Source organism: Canis lupus, chromosome X (genome assembly GCF_011100685.1).
Source record: "Canis lupus familiaris isolate Mischka breed German Shepherd chromosome X, alternate assembly UU_Cfam_GSD_1.0, whole genome shotgun sequence".
Taxonomy (NCBI): Eukaryota; Metazoa; Chordata; class Mammalia; order Carnivora; family Canidae; genus Canis; species Canis lupus.
In genome coordinates, this window is record NC_049260.1 from 38,342,445 (window position 1) to 38,360,996 (window position 18,552).

Genomic DNA, 18,552 nt, shown 5'->3' on the forward strand with positions numbered 1-18,552 from the left:
CTTATGCTCACTTCTTTATCCCTCTATTAGAATTATACACCTATGGCTTTTGCCATTTGACTTTGCAGACCCTCCCACGGAGTCTACTTTCCTGTTCCCTTGATATGGGAACATATGACTGGCTTTGGCCTATGTAATGCTAGCAGATGTACCACGAACAGAGGCTCTAATGTCCGGGCATGACCTGGCCTAGGCTGCTGTGCCTGTCATTGCCATGAGAATATGGCTCCCAAGGTGTTGCTGGTCCCAAAATAGCACAGGTGGAGTAAGCCCACAGACAAGAAAAATAAATGTCTGTTGTTGAGAACCAGTGAAATTTGGGGTCGAAGGCGTGTTTGTTATGCATTATTACAGTGATAACTCCCCCTATGCTTTCTTAAGAACTCAGTTATTAAAATCTGAACTGCTAGTCACACTGATTGCTTGGTTGCTGTTTCTTTAACCTAACAATGAAAAGAGCAATGAATCATTCACAGGATGCTCCTGAGGTAAACTACTTTATATATGTACTTTACACATGTGTATATATATGTATCGATATATACACACATATACTGCATATATAGTATATATGGTATGTATATTTGTGTATATATATTTTCTTTTTTAATGATTTTATTTATTTATTCATGAGAGACAGAGAGAGGCAGAGACATAGGCAGAGGGAGAAGCAGGCCTCCGCCACAGGGAGCCCGATGTGGGACTCAGTCCCAGGACCCAGGGATCACGACCTGAGCAAAAGGCAGATGCTCAACACTGAGCCACCCAGGCACCCTTATATATTTTCTAATTGCAGAAAATAAATATCTTTACTCTTCTAGAGAGGTTTACAAATATTTGGGGGGTGCCTGGCTGGCTCAACCGGGTAAACATCTGACTCTTAATTTTGGCTCAGGTTGTGATCTCAGGGTCATGAGATCGAGCCCTGCACCAGTCTCCACACTTAGCAGGGTGTCTGAGATCTTCTCTCTCCATCTCCCTCTGTCCCTCCTCCTACTCTAAAATAAATAACTCTTTAAAAAAAGAGTATTTTGTTGAGGTGGGTTGCAACAAAACATATAAGCAGTAACACATATCAGATTTTTAAAAAAAATCTTGTAGATAGAAATCTAGACACACACAGGGACGCATACACAAACATTTTTTTTTATTTATGTTGCAATGCTCAATATCAACAGGGTGTGGGTAAGTCCATATATTGGGGGCTGTTTCTATTGTCAAGGTTAATTGTTATTATATAAGAGGTACAATATCTTTCCTGGTGTTACGTTAGTATCCAGAAACATAAGATGTCAGAAACACAGGTAAGGGTTCAATAATTCTGTTATACAATTGTGGAAGCAACCTGTTTAAGTACTGTTTCAGCTGAGCTTTATGGGATGAGGAACAGTTCAGCAGGGGCCCGAAGTGATAAAGGATGTTCTGGGCATAGGGAACAGCATAAGCAAAGGCCCACAGACCTAAAAATCTATTTTCCAGAAAGAGTGAACAGCTAGCCCAGTTGTGGTTTGGGACACATAGTCCGAAGTGGCAAGAGAGGTGGTTGGAAAGAAAAGATGGGGGCCAAACTTGGAGCTCCCCATGCTAGTGTAGACTTCAATGTTTTAGTTGAGAAAAGCCACTGGTGGGTCACCACCAGAGAAATTTGATTAGAAATTAACTAGATTCACTCACTGGATATATGAAGAATGAAACAGAGGAGGAAAATCACTTTGGAGGTTACTGCAATAAGAATCCTAGAGAAAGAGAGGACTGTGCCATAACCCGGGTAGCTGAAGTTGGGGTCAGTGTGAGCTATATCTCAAAGATTTTGCTGCAGTAGAACATATTCCTGGAAGGTGATCGATTTAGAGTGGTGATAGAAAAAAGGGGTAGTGTTATGGGTTGTACTGTGTCCTCTCAAAAAGAATATGTTGAAGTCCTAACCTCTGGTATTTCAGTATACGGCCTTATTTGGAAATTGAGCTGCTGCAGAGGTAATGTGTTAAGACAAGGTCATGATAGAGTAGGGTGGGTCCTTCCTCCAGTAGGCCTGGCATCCTTATAAACTAATACAGGTAAGGATAGTTCTAAGACTTCTAGGTATAATAATATCAATGATATTTGCAGTAGTTTCCTAGGGTTGCCGTAACAAATTACCACAAACCAAAAGGCTTAAACCAACAATACTTCATTCTGTCACTATATGGGGGGGTCTGAAGGCCAGGTACTGGCAGAGTTGGTTCTTTCTGGAAGCTCTAAGGGAGAATCGTTCTGTGCTCCCTCTCCTAGCTTCTGGTATTTGACAGCAATGGTTACAGTGCATTTGCCTCTGTCTTTATGTGGCTTCTTTTATGAGGACACCAATTACTGGCTTTAGAGTTCACCCTAATCCAGTATACTCTCATTTCTCATTTTAACTTTTAATTACATCCACAAAGACCCACTTCCAAATGAGTTCACATTCTGAGATTCCAGATAGACATGAATGGGGAGGGGTTAGGTGCATAATACTCAACCCAGGGCACTATAAGCAAAATAAGGAAATCAGGAAGAAGAGAAGTTTTAACTTTTTTTTTAAGTGTGGCAGTAAGGATCAGAGGGGTTGGAAAACTAAGTTCAATGTGGGACTTATTTAATTTGAGGTGCCCACAGGACATCAAGGTGAAGATTCTGGTAAACACATAGGAATAGGGTTCTGTGTAGCACAGAGCTAGAGTCCAGAACTGCAAAGATGTGGAAGTCACTGAAACATGGGTGACATGTAAAACTCTGATAATTAAGAACACTGATACAGAATCAGAAGAACACCAAGTATTGGCATCTCTATGTAAGGCATTAAACAGATGATTTATGATAACAAATTGGTTGTATTATGGGATTTATACTGCTGAATAGTGATGGTTATACTACTCCTACTAATCAATTTATTAGATATTTACTATGTATGCTTTTATATGTTTTACATGTACTTAGTTATTTAATCATCACAGAAAACCCTAAGAGGTGGCTATTATTATGATACCTATTTACAGAAAAGGAAACTGAGGCATAGAAGGGTTAAGTTGCTTGCCCAGAAAACTGCCAGTTAAGTGGCGAAGCCTAGATTATAAACCCAGCAGTGAGGCTCCAGAGCTCTGCTCATTTGTCGAGCTACCCTCCAAAGCCCACAGAGGATTGGGCCAATCTAGAAGCAGCCGGCTCTCATCCTACATAGCTACATCTGTTCCTATCATTGTCAACAGGAAAAGTTGAGTAGAAAACAATGTGGTTCCAGAAGTGACACACCTTTTCTTTTTCAAGAATGCCTCCTGGGGCACCTGGGTGACTCAGTCAGTTAAGCATCTGACTCTCGGTTTCTGCTTAAGTCATGATCTCAGCGTTGTGAGATTGAGACCCGAGTGGGACTCTGCGCTGAGCATGGGGCCTACTTAGGATTTGTTCTCCCTCTCCCTCTGCTCCACCTTCACTCCACTCATGTTCTCTCTCTCTCTCTCTCTCTCTCTCTCTCTCAAAAAGGAATGCCTCCTGCCAGACATTGGAGGTTGAGCTCAAACCACCAACCAGCTGTGTAAAGAAGGAAACGCCATTCAGATGGATGAAGCCTAAACCAACTCCTAGGGCGTATTCGTATCACATGGAACTTAGTGAAATGTCCTTCCTACACCAAGAGGCAATAGATAGTTGTGTGTGTATACATATATACAAACATATATGTACATGCACAAAATTATACACTTTAATCAATAGTCATTCAACACGTCCTCAGAAATTTCATTACTATTTTTGCTCTTAAGAGGTATTTTAAAATTTGATCATGTTATAGAGTAATATAATACAAATATATATACTCAAAATCACTCTTCCTTGATAATTTTTTTAAATAAGAATTTCCAATACAAAAATAATAAAATACATTATACAATTCATATCATTACAAAGAAATTATCTGGAGAATGGATTCTCTTATGAAACAGGCCAGTTCTAGAAGGTCCTTCCCTCACAGCTTCATTAGACAGCAAAAGTTCTTGCTGTTTTTGAGCAAAGGGCCATGATTTAACCCCTAGCAATAAAAGAAAAAGAAACAGAGGGATTCGTGTCAGAATAATGATGACTCAAGAATTTGGAGATGAGAATTAAATTTATTAGCAATAAGCCAGACTCAGACAAAATGAAATGCAATACCTTGAGGTTTGAGATGAAGGATAATTTAAGATGAAAAGACGAGAGTCCATTTCTTTACAGCTTAATCACTTTAAACCCGATGGCTCATGTAATGCTTTCTGGACTGCTCCAGTCCCACTATATTCTTTCTAGAATCAATACTACTTCCCTGGATTTGATTTTCCTTTTTCACTATTTTCCAGGATTCAGGTGGGAGTGACTTTTTCTGCCCTATTCCTGATAAATGCCACAGGCATATTTGCAGTAGTTGAGGAACCTGGGATCCACATATTGTCAATACGCTACTGTGATTCATAATAAAGATAAGTATACCTGGTCTTTGTCCCTATTTCTGGCCCAGAGCTCCTGAAATCCTTGAAATGTCCTAAATGATGAGAGGGATAAGGTATCTTAGGTTGTTAATGAGACATCTTTGGAAAGCACCTAGGGATGGGGGGCTGGTTGCTAAGGTAACTGACCTTGTAATTAGAGGGCTGGAACTTTCAGTTCCCTTCCCGCTAGACCTCCTGGGACAGAGCTGGAGGTCTGAGTTCAAACGCCAATGGTCAATGATTTAATCAATCATGTCTTTGTAATAAGCCTCCTTAAAAACCCAAAAGGACAGGGATTGGAGAGCTTTGGGGTTGGTAGGAACTCGTGGACATTTGAGGAGTGTGATGTGTGCAAAGAGGATGGAAGCTTCCCGCCGCTCCCCCTACCTTGCCCTATGCATCTATCTCTACCACCTGGCCATTCTGAGTCCTACATTTTTATAGCAAACCAGTGATCTAGTAAGTAAAATGTTTCTCTGAGTCTATGAGCTGCTGTAGCAAATTAATCAAACCCAAGGAAGGGAGTCATGGGAACCTCTCATCTGTAACCGGTTGAACAGAAGCACAGGTGATAAACTGGTGTCTGAAAGGGGGGTGAGGAGGGCAGTCTTGGGGCCTGAGCCCTTTTACCCTGTGGGATGAGATGCTCCCTTGAACAAATCATGTCAGAACTGGGTGGAGGGATCCCTGGGTGGCGCAGCCGTTTGGCGCCTGCCTTTGGCCCAGGGCGCGATCCTGGAGACCCGGGATCGAATCCCACGTTGGGCTCCCGGTGCATGGAGCCTGCCTCTCTCTCTCTCTCTCTCTGTGTGTGTGTGACTATCATAAAAAAAAAAAAAAAAAAAAAAACTGGGTCGAACTGTAGCTCAAGCACATGTCCAGAGTTGTCTGGTGTGCAGGGCTGGGGGGCACACCCCACATATTGGCATTGGTACCAGGATTATAGCCAACCCCTAATTTTAGGGAGAGATTTTAGGGGTCCAACTGACCCCTAATTTTAGGGAGAGGTTTCTAGGTCCTAGTTTAAACGGACTAACAGAAATTAAATTGAGATCCAAAGGAGGGTGGGAAGCAGGAGGTAAGATCGAAGAAAATCAGGGGAGGGGAGGCATCAATAAAGTAGAGGAGAAAGGTATCTTCTTCACAGCTTGGGCTGTAATTGGGTCCATGTAAATTGAGTCACATGGGCAATGTCTCTGCAAAATAAAGAAGTCTTTGGGGACATGAGAAATCCCACACTCCCACTGCCTAATTGTTCTAATAAATCCACAAATGTTCTATGTTATATAATATTTATGATAATCTGGGCAGTGAATAAGAATACTCTTTGTGTTCACAGACCTTTTTATTCATGCTACACTACAAAAATGAGAAAAGTCCAGGTCAGATTGTATTCCTAGCAGTGCATGTATGTTTTATTTTTTTTTTTAAGATTTTATTTATTTATTCGTGAGACACACAGAGAGAGGCAGAGATACAGGCAGAGGGAGAAACAGGCTCCACACAGGGAGCTCGATGTGGGACTCCATCCCGGTACTCCAGGATCACACCCTGAGCCGAAGGCAGACGCTCAACCGCTGAGCCACCCAGGCGTTCCTGCACGTACATTTTAAATGGAGATAACTGCATGGTAATTTTACAACAGGAGAGCTCATCCGTGGCAGATCCTTACCATTCCAGATGAGGCTGAACCTGCTAGTGGTTCTGTAAAACAGCCCCCTGACCACACATACATGGCATCTTAAATGTCTGTGTGTGGCAGGCTTTGCCAGCACCCCTGCCAGTCCCCTCACCCTTTCCATCTTGGCGCTCATCGGCCTGGCTTCCAACTGCCAGCATCTGCGTTCCTCTTCCTGAAAGCTTTTCTTTGGCCTCTGAGACCCACTTTGGCTGTCCCTGTGACACGCCACAAATGCCTGGGAATTCATTCTTTCCCCCCACGTCAGAAGCACCCTCATCCATGACTGAAGGGAACTGATGGATGAATACTGCAACCCCCTTGCACTCTGGGTGGGAAAATACTAAGGTACATCTAGGTCACTGGATCCTTGACTTTCCCAGAGGCATTAAGCTCCCGTCACCAAATGTGATACTGATTTGAGAAAATGCCCTGTGGTAGCCCTTTCCCTTCCACTCTTCATCCCCCACTCCCAGAATAGTGTTCTTTTCAACCTCCCTGCACAATCCATCTATACTCAAATTCTTGTCTTCAAGTTGCCTTCTAGAGGAAGTCAAACAAAGATACTATGCGATTCTGGATTTACCATATTTAATAAAATGTCTATGGAAGTCACAGCACAGCTTGAAACAAGAAGCAACTTCCTGACAAACTGGCGGATGGATCCAGAGTCTCCGAATGTGGCTTCCAGATAATTCAAGAGACGGCGCCCAAATCTCCAAATCAAATTCAATTTCATCTGGAGCATATGCAATATTTTCTGGAAGAAGGAAGGGCTACAAAATACAGAGTGAATTCAACAATGATGCACAATCACGACTCTAAAATGGCTGGGAATCATTGTCTGCAAGAGAGCCCCATGGCATCTTCCAAGCTGGCTTTGACTAACGCTACTGACGATGTCAAACAAGTTGGCAATAAATTACTTGTTCATCAACGGTGAAAAAATGTAGCTGCTGATCTGTAAAATCATAGACCCTTGAAGCAAAGATGGTACTGGCTGGGAACCCAGTAAACAGCAGCTGCCCAGTGAGAATAGAAAAGCTGTGTGTGAGCTCATGGGCTCTGGATTTATTTGCTTTGACATTTTTAAAAGGAAATTTAATTGGATTATGTCTCCTTCTAGTTTAAAATTTTCTACTGTAGTACTGGCCACCAGATGCATGAGGGGAAAAGATCGGGAGCCAATTAAATTCCACGCTTCACTGAAACAAGGTTATTTTTATTCCTCCCAAATGTAAGGCTGATGGAGTCATGTTAGTGATTTCACTCTGTTATTCCCTCTACTTACGCAAAAAAAAAAAAAAAGGAAAAAAAAAGAAAAAGAAAAAAGATATTTCTACAAGAAATATCTACGAATTTGTAGACAAGTCCAATAGGGTGTATAGAACTGCAACTGTGGTTTCCTTGGATTTACTGCCTTCTAATAGGTTGATGTGACCTCAGAAATAATTAAATTAAGTTGACAAAATTGCAAAAGCAATTAAATTTCCGTGAATCAAATTGCCATTAACTTGGGGAAGAAATTTTGCAAATACTTGTTGAGATAATCAAGAGCATACTGATGCCATAAGGAAAAGCTCATCGATAAAACCTGGAGATTTGCTTATATTCCTATCTATTTCTATCTTTACTGTAATGCCAATATGTCCCAATTGCTTCCCACTCCCCTATAGAAAGAAAGTTTCAACAGAATTGTCTTCCGAGTGAGTGTAGCTAGAACACAGGGAACTTTCCTTGAAACTGCCTTCCAGGGTAAATAAAGTTTTCAAGAAAACAAGGATTTTTGCTGAGCTTTAGTGGTAGGCTTCTGCATACAATTAAAGCAGACATCACCCAGTGCTTTGAATCTTAATGGATTCCGGCAGAATCATTCCCTACTAGGTCACTGTTTGGTGTTAGGTAATCGGTATGTGTTTATCAGCTACTTTTAAAATCTAATGAGAATGACTAATAGTCTTTTATTTCAACTGTTAAATTCAACCTCAAATCCTAGAAATAACTGCTTATTTAAAGAGCTGGCACTAGCCCCTGACTATATAATCTTTACCTTTAGGAATGCCTTTGAGTCTCAGCTTCCTGTCTATAAATTGGGAATGATCTTTAATTCTCTCAGGATCGGGACAATAACATGTCATAAGATATTCCACCCTCTAAATACCAAAAGGAGATCCTCAACAAGTAGGGTGTCCTAAGATGTATCCCAAGATGCACCCCACCTGCCCCCACCTCCCCACTGTTGAGGCCATATATCATCCTGTTGTGGCAGGAGAGGGCTTTAGAGCCAATTGCTAATGGTCCAGCAGTTTCAGTGCTCATAAAATGAAGCCACATCCAATTTTTCTCAGAAATGTCAAAAGATAAGACGCCAGTCACACAGTGCCAGTTATAAAGTTTATACGAGAACCGATTTAGTGTTATTTTTTAAAATGTGACTTCTGAGATTAACCAGACAGGCTCTAAGCAGCGGGACCTATTTTGCCAGTTTTACAGCTACCATCTGCGAGCGAGCACAATAGAATGGAAATGGGGTCTCCTGGCCTTGACAGCGCCAGGGCAACACGCTGGGACCGTAGATAGTCCCATAATAGAGTGGGGGTAAATCATAACCCCAGTGGCTCAGCATGGGCTGCAGCAGGAGCCAGGTGGAGGCCCAGCCAAGGGAGCTCCTGAGAATTCAGGCTACAGGCCACAGTCAAGAGTCATATGGTAGGTGACAGTCAGCTTACGCCCAGCCACATAGGGAAATCTCTCACCAAAGGGGAGCAGGACTAATCAAAAGCTAGACTGGCTACAGACCACGGTCCCCCTTGTAAATCTTGTTTGTCATTGGACCCCCGCTCTATTAGCTGAGACCACCTAACCATTACATGTAGTGGAGCCCCATTTGAGACTGGGGGACTATCATCCAGCAGACCGAGCACCAGGAGCTGTCACCTGGACCTGGTCTGACACCCTGGCTGTGAGGTTTGTGTACTTGAGCCCAGCTTTTTATTCTGGCAACAGACCATGCTGGGTCATTCTCTGCCCCTAGAAGAGTCATTCTCTGCTCTCCTCCCCTGCCTCACCGCCCGAGTAAGCCAAGTTCTGTGGACTCTGTTATTCACCGAGCTTCCTTGTTCTCTGGCTGCTGGGTGGGTCCAGTCAATGAGAAGCAGCAAGAGATCAGGGTATTGCTTCCACCTCCTGTCCCCCCTGTCCCCTCACTGCCTGGCCAGGGTTTGGCAGTGGCTACCCTCCTCTACCTGCTGCCACTGCTCCAGCTCTTCCACTGGGCTCCACTACTATTGGCCCCTCTCTGCTTCTTGAGACCTATGGATGGTAATGGTTTCCTGTTCTGGCTGGTGCCTGAGTGCTTCACTGCACTCATCCTACCCACTCCCCTGTCAACAGTCCCATTAAATCTGTATCCCTGACTCCTTTGACTGTTCTGTGTGTATATGTTTCCTACTAGAACCTCACTGGTATGGGGACTTAGCCAGCTCTGTCCCCGAGAGTGGGGCTAAAGGCTTACTTCAAGCCTGCTAACTGGCTTTCTCTGACTGCTGAATAAGTGCTAACTAAAGGACTGATAACCCATCACCGTGCCACCTGTTTTGGAGAGATGTCCTGCCTTTCCAATCCCATGTCCGGTGTACCAGACCTGCCTCCTACTCAGCCACTAGGTAGCTGAAGCCACTAGTCCTGTTCCTCTGGTCTGGCCCCTCCATGATCACCCCATACACTACAGTTAATGAGATTAGACTGGGAAGGTGTCTCAAACCCCTACCCCGACCATCCATCCTGTCCATTAATACTGAAACCAACATAACTGGTGTTGAATCTAGTACTGAGGTCCACTCACCTTTCATCAGCCAGGGGGTCCCTTTTAATTTCTCAGTAAGATCCCCAGTTAAGGGAAGAGATTGTGTTGAGGACGACGTTCAGGACAGGAGTAAAGATGTCCAGCTTCTAAGTAGTGGCTGGTTGTAGTAACTTCTAGAGAGCTATTTGCAGCATCTCTGGAACTTCAGCCAGAGCCAGCCTGTCCAGCTCATACATTAGAGGAAGCATGCGGCTGCCCAACCCCTGGCCTCCACCTGGGCCATGCTTCCACACTGGACTTCAGCCTGCTATTCCTTGTTCTCAACAGGACTTTAATCTGTTGTGTCACATTCAGGGCTAGGTCACTCTTACAACCTGGTGGATCTTGTCCTGAAGTCTCACGTGTGACTTCTTGGCTATGGCAAATTTTCCCAAATGTTGGCAATCTCCAAAACGCTAAGTGAGACGTTTTCTTTACCCAACTGGGCCCCCACAGACCTATACATCTGGTCTGGCTCCTCCTGTGGCCTCTTGCAGCATACCCACTCTGTTGTCAACTCCCCACCACAGGCAAAAGCTCAGGTGATGACAGAGGAGCAGGGGTGGGGAGGCGTTTGTGCCCCGTTGTCAGGCCCCCAGTTGATACCAAGAATGATCAACAAAGGCTTCGAGGACAGTAAAAGCAAAAATAAACAAGCTACATCAAACTAAGACACTTCTCCACAGCAACAGAAATGAGCAGCAAAATGAAAAGGCAACCTACTGAGTGGGAGAAGACATTTGCCAATGATGTATCTGATAAGGGGCTAACATCCTAAATATATAAAGAACTCCTAAAACACAGTATCAAAAAACCAAACAGTTGGATTAAAAAATGCGCAGAGGACCTGAACAAACATTTTTCCAAAGAAGACATCCAGATGGCCAACAGGTACACAGAAAGATCCTCAACATCACTAGCCATCAGGGAAATGCAAATGCAAATCACAATGAGACCTCACCTGCACCTGTCAGGATGGCTTTTATAAAAAAAAAAAAAGACAAGGAATAATGGTGTTGGCAAGAACACGGAGAAAATGCACTGTTGGTAGGAATGAAAACTGGTGCAGTCACTGTGGAAAACAGTATGGAGGTTCCTCAAAAAATTAAAAACAGGCCCTACAGCCCAGCAATTTTGCTTCAAGGTATTTATTATAAGAAAATGAAAACACAAATTCAAAAACACATATGCATCCCTATGTTCACTGCAGCATTATTAAAAAAACCAAGATAGGGAAACAGTCTAAGTGTCTGATGGATGAACAATGGATGAACAGATAAACTGTGGCATAGAGATACAATACAATATTATTTGGCCATAATAAAGGAAGGAGATCTTGCCATTTGCATCATCATAGATGGACCCTGAGGGCATTAGGCTGCGTGAAATACACCAGACAGAACAAGACGAGTACTGTCACGACTTCACTTATATGTAGAATCTAAAAAAACAACCAAACAAAACAGAAACAGACACACGGCTACAGAGAACAGATGGTCACCAAAGGGGAGAGAGGTAAGGGGGGGATGGATGAAATAGTGAAGGGAATTAAGACGTACAATCTTCCAGTTGTAACTAAGACAGGGATGTAATGTACAGCCGAGGGAATACAGTCAATAACATTGCATGGTGACAGGTACATGGGTGACTATTTTGCAACGTGTATAAAATACCATGTTATACACCTGAAACTAATACAATACTGTATATTCATTATCCTTAATAAAAACAAAAACCAAGAGCGTCAAGAACAGCTGGTTGCCAAGCTATTATGCACCATCCTGGATCCCTTTGAGGAAGGACGTGGCTGTCTGGCTGCTGAGAGTCCCCTTCAGGGATCGCCTCAGCTACAGAGCTGCCTTGGCTGCAAAGAGTCACGTTATCCAAGGTCATACCCTTTCCTAAAGCAACCCATGGAAATAAAGGCTTAGCCATTTTGGTCCATCTCAGGACAGCTCTGAAAGGTCATCGAGCTCCAGAGCTCTCTGTGGGGCTGCATCAGCTGCTCCCTCTGTCCATTCCCGTGTCCTTCCTCTCCCTTCCACAGATATTGATCCCAAGAATGCTCCCAAATAAACCTCCTGCATGTAAAACTCCACCTGCTTCCTGGAGAACCCAATCAATTTGACAGGCTCTGACTCGAGTGTCTCAGCGCATCATCAGACATTAACTTGCATGGTTCAGGAGATACTGTGCTTTTTCACTACTGATTGTACAGTATCAACTCTGCAATATTACGCTCAACCCATTCCCACTAAATATTTTCACATGAGATTATAGACTCACTGGTAACATTCCCAAGCTATCTTATATCCTCTTTATGAAACAATAACAAGCTGAGGAATACCAGAGTGCTGGAGACTCTGGGATCTAGTTACGTTCTCATTATTAAGTTAAATCGGTACCATTTTATACCTATGTTCCTTTCTTTCTTAAACTGGCGAAAAAGAAATGGCCCATTCCAAACGTCTCTCACAGACTGAACTGCTTTGAGGCTTGGTGAGCAGAGCTGATAAGAGACCCAAAGTGTAAAGTTCTCACTGAATATGACTAACAACTGGAAGAACCCACTGCTGAAGCATGGGCCCTTTTTCTGGTGCTATACTCCTGTTGATCTTAGCCCTGGAAGGTGTCTGCTCAAGGCCTGGCTGCCTCAGCTGAGGAAGTAAGACCTCTCTATTTTACAAAATAGCTAACATTTAAACTCTTATTAAGGGACAGATGTGGTGATAGGTGTCTCACGTGAATCAACTCAATCCTCACAACTACCCCGATGGAAGTACTATTCATTCTTTCTTTTCTTTCAGAGAGACAGAGAACATGCACACGCACGAGACAGAGTGAGTGTGCGTGTGCATGCGCACACATACACACACATACAGGGGAACATGCAGCGGGGAGGGGCAGAGGAAGAAAGAGTCCTAAGTAGACTCTGCACTGAGCACAGAGCCTGACCAGGGCTTGATCTCGTAACTCCACGATCACGACCTGAGCCGAAATCAAGAGTCAGAAGCTTAATCGTCTGCGCTGCCCAGGTGCCCCGGAAGTACTATTCTTATCTCCACTGTTGAGGGAAGGAAACCTGAAAGGTTGAGTGACTTGCACAAAGTCAGCCAATTGGTCAATCACAGAGCTAAGGATCTGAACTCCGATTCATGTCCCAGTCACAGAGCATGCAAGGGATGAAATGGGGGAGAGGCGGCTAAGGGGAAAGTGGATCTTAGACCTTCCCATGGAGTGACCCCTCTTCCAGTGTGGGTGGTGATTTTTCTGTGGGCCCTTAAAGTCAACTTAATGGTTCACAAATGACATTCGAAAGACAGAAAGAAGGGGTGTGGGGGAAGAGAGAAAAAAAAGGAAAAGAGGGAAGAAAGAAAGGAAGGAAAAGAGAAAGAAAGACAAGATCACACATTATGCCACACACATGCAGTCAGAATAGTACTGTTTCACAAAACTCTGGTTCCACTGTATCTGTGCATAGTGGGTTGCTATGAAAAAAGTATCTTACTGCAGGTTGTCGTATCCAAAGGTCATTAAATTTCATTCAAATTCAGTCAGCAGGCAAATAAAAATTAAAGTAATAACTCCCACGTTTTCAAAGGCAAAAATGTAAAAATCACTTGAATGCCTATCAACGGAAAACTGGATGAATAAATCATTCTATATCCATATTGCAGCTATTAAAGAATGGCTCGGGTCTATACATATTAAACTAGAGAGATTGCCCATGATGTAGTGGGGTAAGAAAAACACACCGTTGATAAATAAATGCATGTGGTAGAATTATATTTTTGTACAACCAGGAATGAAGCCCCCAACATATGGGTGAACATAGGGGTGGTGGGCTGGGTGGAACAGAAAGGCAGGGAAGTAGGAACTAAGGAAAAATACAACAGAGGCAGTTGCCATCTTGCAAGTGGCAGCCCGCGCATCATTTGGGGTGCCATAGGAAATAGAGGACATGAGCAAACTGCGTAAGTTGAGAAGAATTTAATACAGTGACGATTTGCAAAGTTGTGGGAAGCGGTTAGGAAAACCAACAGGGGATCCTCTGGTCCCTCAAGGACAAGAGCAACAGAGAGCCAGTGCCACCACCGGGGGCTAAAGGGGCAAGAGAGGGTGGTTACTGGAACCTAGAATGGTGGGCAGCTCTATGGAGGAGGCAGTCAATTTCTGGGACAAGCAGGGAGGAAAGGATTTCTCTCCCCTCCCATCCCCCTCTACTCTCTTGCTGGTGCATCCCATTGGCCAACCCAACTGGAGGCCAGGGGGTTAGGGGACCACTGATTCAGCCCATAAAGGTCAGCGGCCCAGGACTCGGAACAGGGGAGGAAGAGCTGGAGAAAAGTCCTAATGGGACAAATGGATGATATCTGGCACAGAATACTATGATATTGGGTGAGAAGGGAGAACAGAAACTCCATCTATCCTTTTTCTTTTTTATATACAACATTAAATATTTGCATAGATGAGAATTAAAAGGTTACCAAAGGACAGTACTGATTTGCTTTTGTGATGGTATCTTGGATTTTAGTTAATGAAATCTAGAATCTTTAACCATAATCACATTAAAAAAGAATTTTTTTTCTTCTTATTCTTTGTAGTACAACAGACCTGAGTTATAATTCTTTATCACACTTATCACACAGAAACACTGAAGCTGTTTCTCTAACTTCCTCGTCTCTAAAATAGGGATCATGAGAGTACCTATCTCACAGGGTTGCTACGAGGATTAAACCAGCTAATAGATTTTCAGGTCTTAGGGTAGCATTTCGCACATGCTTTAAGTGTTTGCAGTTGTCATGGTGACAATGGTACACCAAGAGCTTCCCAATGGGCACAGACCTGTCTCCATGGCACCTCTCCAAAGTGCCCACCATCCAGCCAGGACAAACTCTAGGACCAGGGTACACCTGATCATGTCACTGTCTTCCTTGAAATCCGTCCCATGGGTTTCCAGACCTTGCAGGACAATATTCAAACCTCACTCCTGAAGGTATCTCCAGCCTCATCCCTCTCTATTCCTCCCTTTGTGCCTTCATTCCAGCCACACGAATTCCTTCTGGTTCTATACAAGTGCCATGCTGTCCTCTGTCCCAGAGCCTCTGCTAGGGAATCCCTTTCTATACCATGCCACTTTTATCCCTTGCTGACTCTTCCTATTCATCACTGAAATCTCAAGCATCACCTCCCCTGAGAAGACCTCCTGTCTCCCCCAAACCCAACCCCAACAGCTCCTTCCTCATCCTATTCCATCCCATGCAGGCTGTATCATGCCATACTCCAAATCATGAATGTATTGGTTCTGCCATTAGTGGGGGCGGGGGGCAAAGGTAGCAACAATGACCTTCGTCTCTGGACCCCAGCAAGGAGCACAGGACCTGCTGAGAGTGGATACTTATTCATGATTTGTCTGAGAATTAAATTTATAAATGAACGAGTTAAATAACCCAAAGTCACTCAACTATGTAAGTGGCAGAGTCAGAATTCAACCCTAGTTATGTTTGACTCCGAAGGCCACCACTGTCTCTCAACCATCTGGAAGTTCTAAGGCTGCCTGACACTCCAGAATAGTTGCATGCCTGAGGGAACTCCCCTGGGGCACCAGACCAGTTCAGGCCAGAATGAGTTGGTCAGCAGAGACTGGGAGGAATAAATGCCTCCTTTCTAGGAGTCACCACATGACATTTGCTTTATCAAGGGACTTTCCCAAGAAAATCAATTTCTGGAGCATGTTAAAATATAAACAAACCACCATCCACCCACCCACTCCTAAAAGACAATTGGTCCAAAGAGATCTTTGAGAATTCAGACAATTCCACAATGTTGAGAGCACCACCCGATCACATGAACTTTGTTTTCCCTAACCAAGCATTTTTCTACTGAATTTTTATTTTAAATTTGGCTCCACTGTGAAATGTGCATCCCCCTACTATACTGTTTCACCCAAGGCAAACCTGTTTGCACAGCCACAGACATACTGGGGATTCTTGACATATGCACCATTTGAGATTTGCTCATGATGATGTTAGCAGAATCCCTTGATAACAGTGTTTATATCTATTTATAACTGTAACTTATTATCCTATTTTCCATATAATTGGATGCGACTGAGGTTAAAAAAAATTCAGCTGCATAAGAAAAGTCATGCTCTTATAGAGCAGATGTTCGCTCAGCATGGAAAGTGAATTAGTCTTTAACACAAATACCCAGAAATACATCCGTGTTTTCCAAAAGCACTGACGTTAATGTCTTATGCTGAAAAATAATTTTTAAGATAAAGGACATTAAAAATGTAAGGGAGGTAGTCACAGCTGGTTTTTAAAACAGGTGTTCATTTTACCTCTTTAGTGTACAACGTTGCTTCCAATTCAGGCATCGGATTTATCCTCCAGTTCAGGGCACAGAAAAATGACTCATAATTTATTTGTTTTTCGCTGTCTTCAAACCTGAAAATATAATTATAATATATAATTTGGCTCAATCTACAGAATTCAGGACCAAAATGTCAGCTTAAATGCCACCGTGAAAACATAATGTCAGGCATGTTTCAATACCTGATATTTTTCTTATTTCTTATTAGTTTATTATCAGATTCTAACCCTCAAGAGTGTGAACTCTTTGCAAGCAGAGAACCCACACGCAGCTAATTCACCACAGTGTCCCCAGCACCTAGATTCATGCTGGCACCTAGTAGGTTGCTCAATAAAAGATGTGCTGCAGTTGCCACAGAAACAAATGAGCTTATTCAGTAACTGAGACCATTTTGTTCAGAGTATCTGCGGGCCCTCTTAATTTAATACGGTTGCTACTTTAGGTCAGTAAAATAAAATCTTGCTTCTTAAATTGCATGCCTTTTAAATTTTTAAGGGGAGCCTAGATTCATTTTGTTTAAGATACTTTTAGGAAAAATAAAAAAGTATTTTTATCATTTATTATCTAGCCATTAAAAGGAGTTATTGGGGGGGGGCACCTTGGTAGCTCAGTTGGTTAAGCATCTGACTCTTGGTTCTGGATCAGGTCACGATATCTGGGTTGTGAGATCAAGCTCCGCATTGGGCTCTGCACTCACCAGGGAGTTGGCTTAAGGTTCTCTCTTTCCCTCCCCCTCTGCCCCTCCCCCGCAAGAGAATAAAAAAGGGTTATTCAAATCCACATATGCTGTCATGGAAATATGTTCATGATATATTGTTGAGCAGAAAGGAGGTTACAAAATAGTCTGTAGAATTATAATCTCACTTGAGGTATGTATTTATATAAAAAGGCTGGGGGCGCCTGGGTGGCTCAATCAGTTAAACATCTGACTCTTGATCTGAGCTCAAGTCTCAATCTCAGGGTCATGAGTTCAAGCCCCATGTCGGGGTCCATGCTGGATGTGGAGCCTACTTAAAAAAAAAAAAAAAAAAAGCAAAGAAAAATTCTAGCAACAATACACGGAAGTATTGAAAACAGCTATCTCTGGGAAGAGAAACGCATTTTTTGCTTTTTGCTTTAGGCTTCTCTGTATCATCATCATAATTGTTTTTAGATTTATAAGAAAAAATATTAAGCCCATTTTCACTTAAGAGAAAACACTGGCATAAATTTAACCTTAACTGTAATAGAGTTTTGGCCATTAAGACAAGTAATTTCAACACAATTGCTGGCATGACTGAAACACAAGCAAACTACTTCTTAGTAGAATACCTCAATGCCACCTATTCTTAATCTGACCACACTCTGCCAGTTTTTAAGGTTAAACATACACTGGTCATATCAGATCATTTTGTGAAAGAAAAGACAAAGGTATGGTTCCCAAGCACCCTGCCAGGGTTCCTGCTCCTCTCGGGACCTTCAACTCAACATGCCCCTCCAGTCAGCAAGTGAAGTGCACAAGATTCTGCTGTAAGGATGAACAGGGGATAATAAATTAAAAGAAAACCTGGTGATAATCAACACAGGAAAATAACATATACTCAGAACCAGTCAAAAGACTATTTTTTTTTTTTTTGGTCCTTGGGATTACAGAAAATAACAGCTCCTATTTATAAACTAATACAAATTAGCAGTTTTAACTTAAATGTTACAAGACGAAGTCACATAGTCTCATCAATCTACACAAAGGAGAATAAACAGAGTGATCAGAAAAGGAGAAAGGGAATTCAGTCATTTTTTTGTGTACATTTTCTTTGGCCAAGGATTCTGGGATACAACTCCAATGTGCTGCCCCCTACTGCTGTTTATCCTCGAGATCTTGGCTTCTTCACCATCTGAACTCCTTGAAAGGACGTGCTCTGTTTATGGAAATCTTTGTAGCCAAAATGCTGGACCATTATGGCTTTTATTTGTGTGTGTTTTGGGAGAAGAACTAAAACTCAATCAATTAAAGATGTTTTGTAAGAAACTTTCCTCTAGCGTGGAGCCTTGAAGACAAGTATTCCCTAATACTCTGAGTAGGAGCTGAGGTCAGAGAATGAGATCATGGAGGGCCTTTGACTTTCATACTGGGGAAAACTAAGAGCCACTGGAGCCTACTGTACACAGAGCAGTTAACGGGGTTGAAGTTATCTTTTCTA

At 42.8% G+C, this 18,552-nt stretch overlaps 1 protein-coding gene across 2 annotated transcripts in view; it reads right to left on the reverse strand.

The window, feature by feature from the left end:
• EFHC2 (EF-hand domain containing 2) overlaps nucleotides 1-18,552 on the reverse strand; it is a 195,308-nt gene that overhangs the window by 1,205 nt on the left and 175,551 nt on the right. For both annotated transcript variants that reach the window (XM_038587226.1, XM_038587227.1), the window contains one exon: nucleotides 16,341-16,446. In XM_038587226.1, coding sequence (XP_038443154.1) covers nucleotides 16,341-16,446 — 106 coding nt within the window. The remainder of the gene's footprint in view (nucleotides 1-16,340; nucleotides 16,447-18,552) is intronic.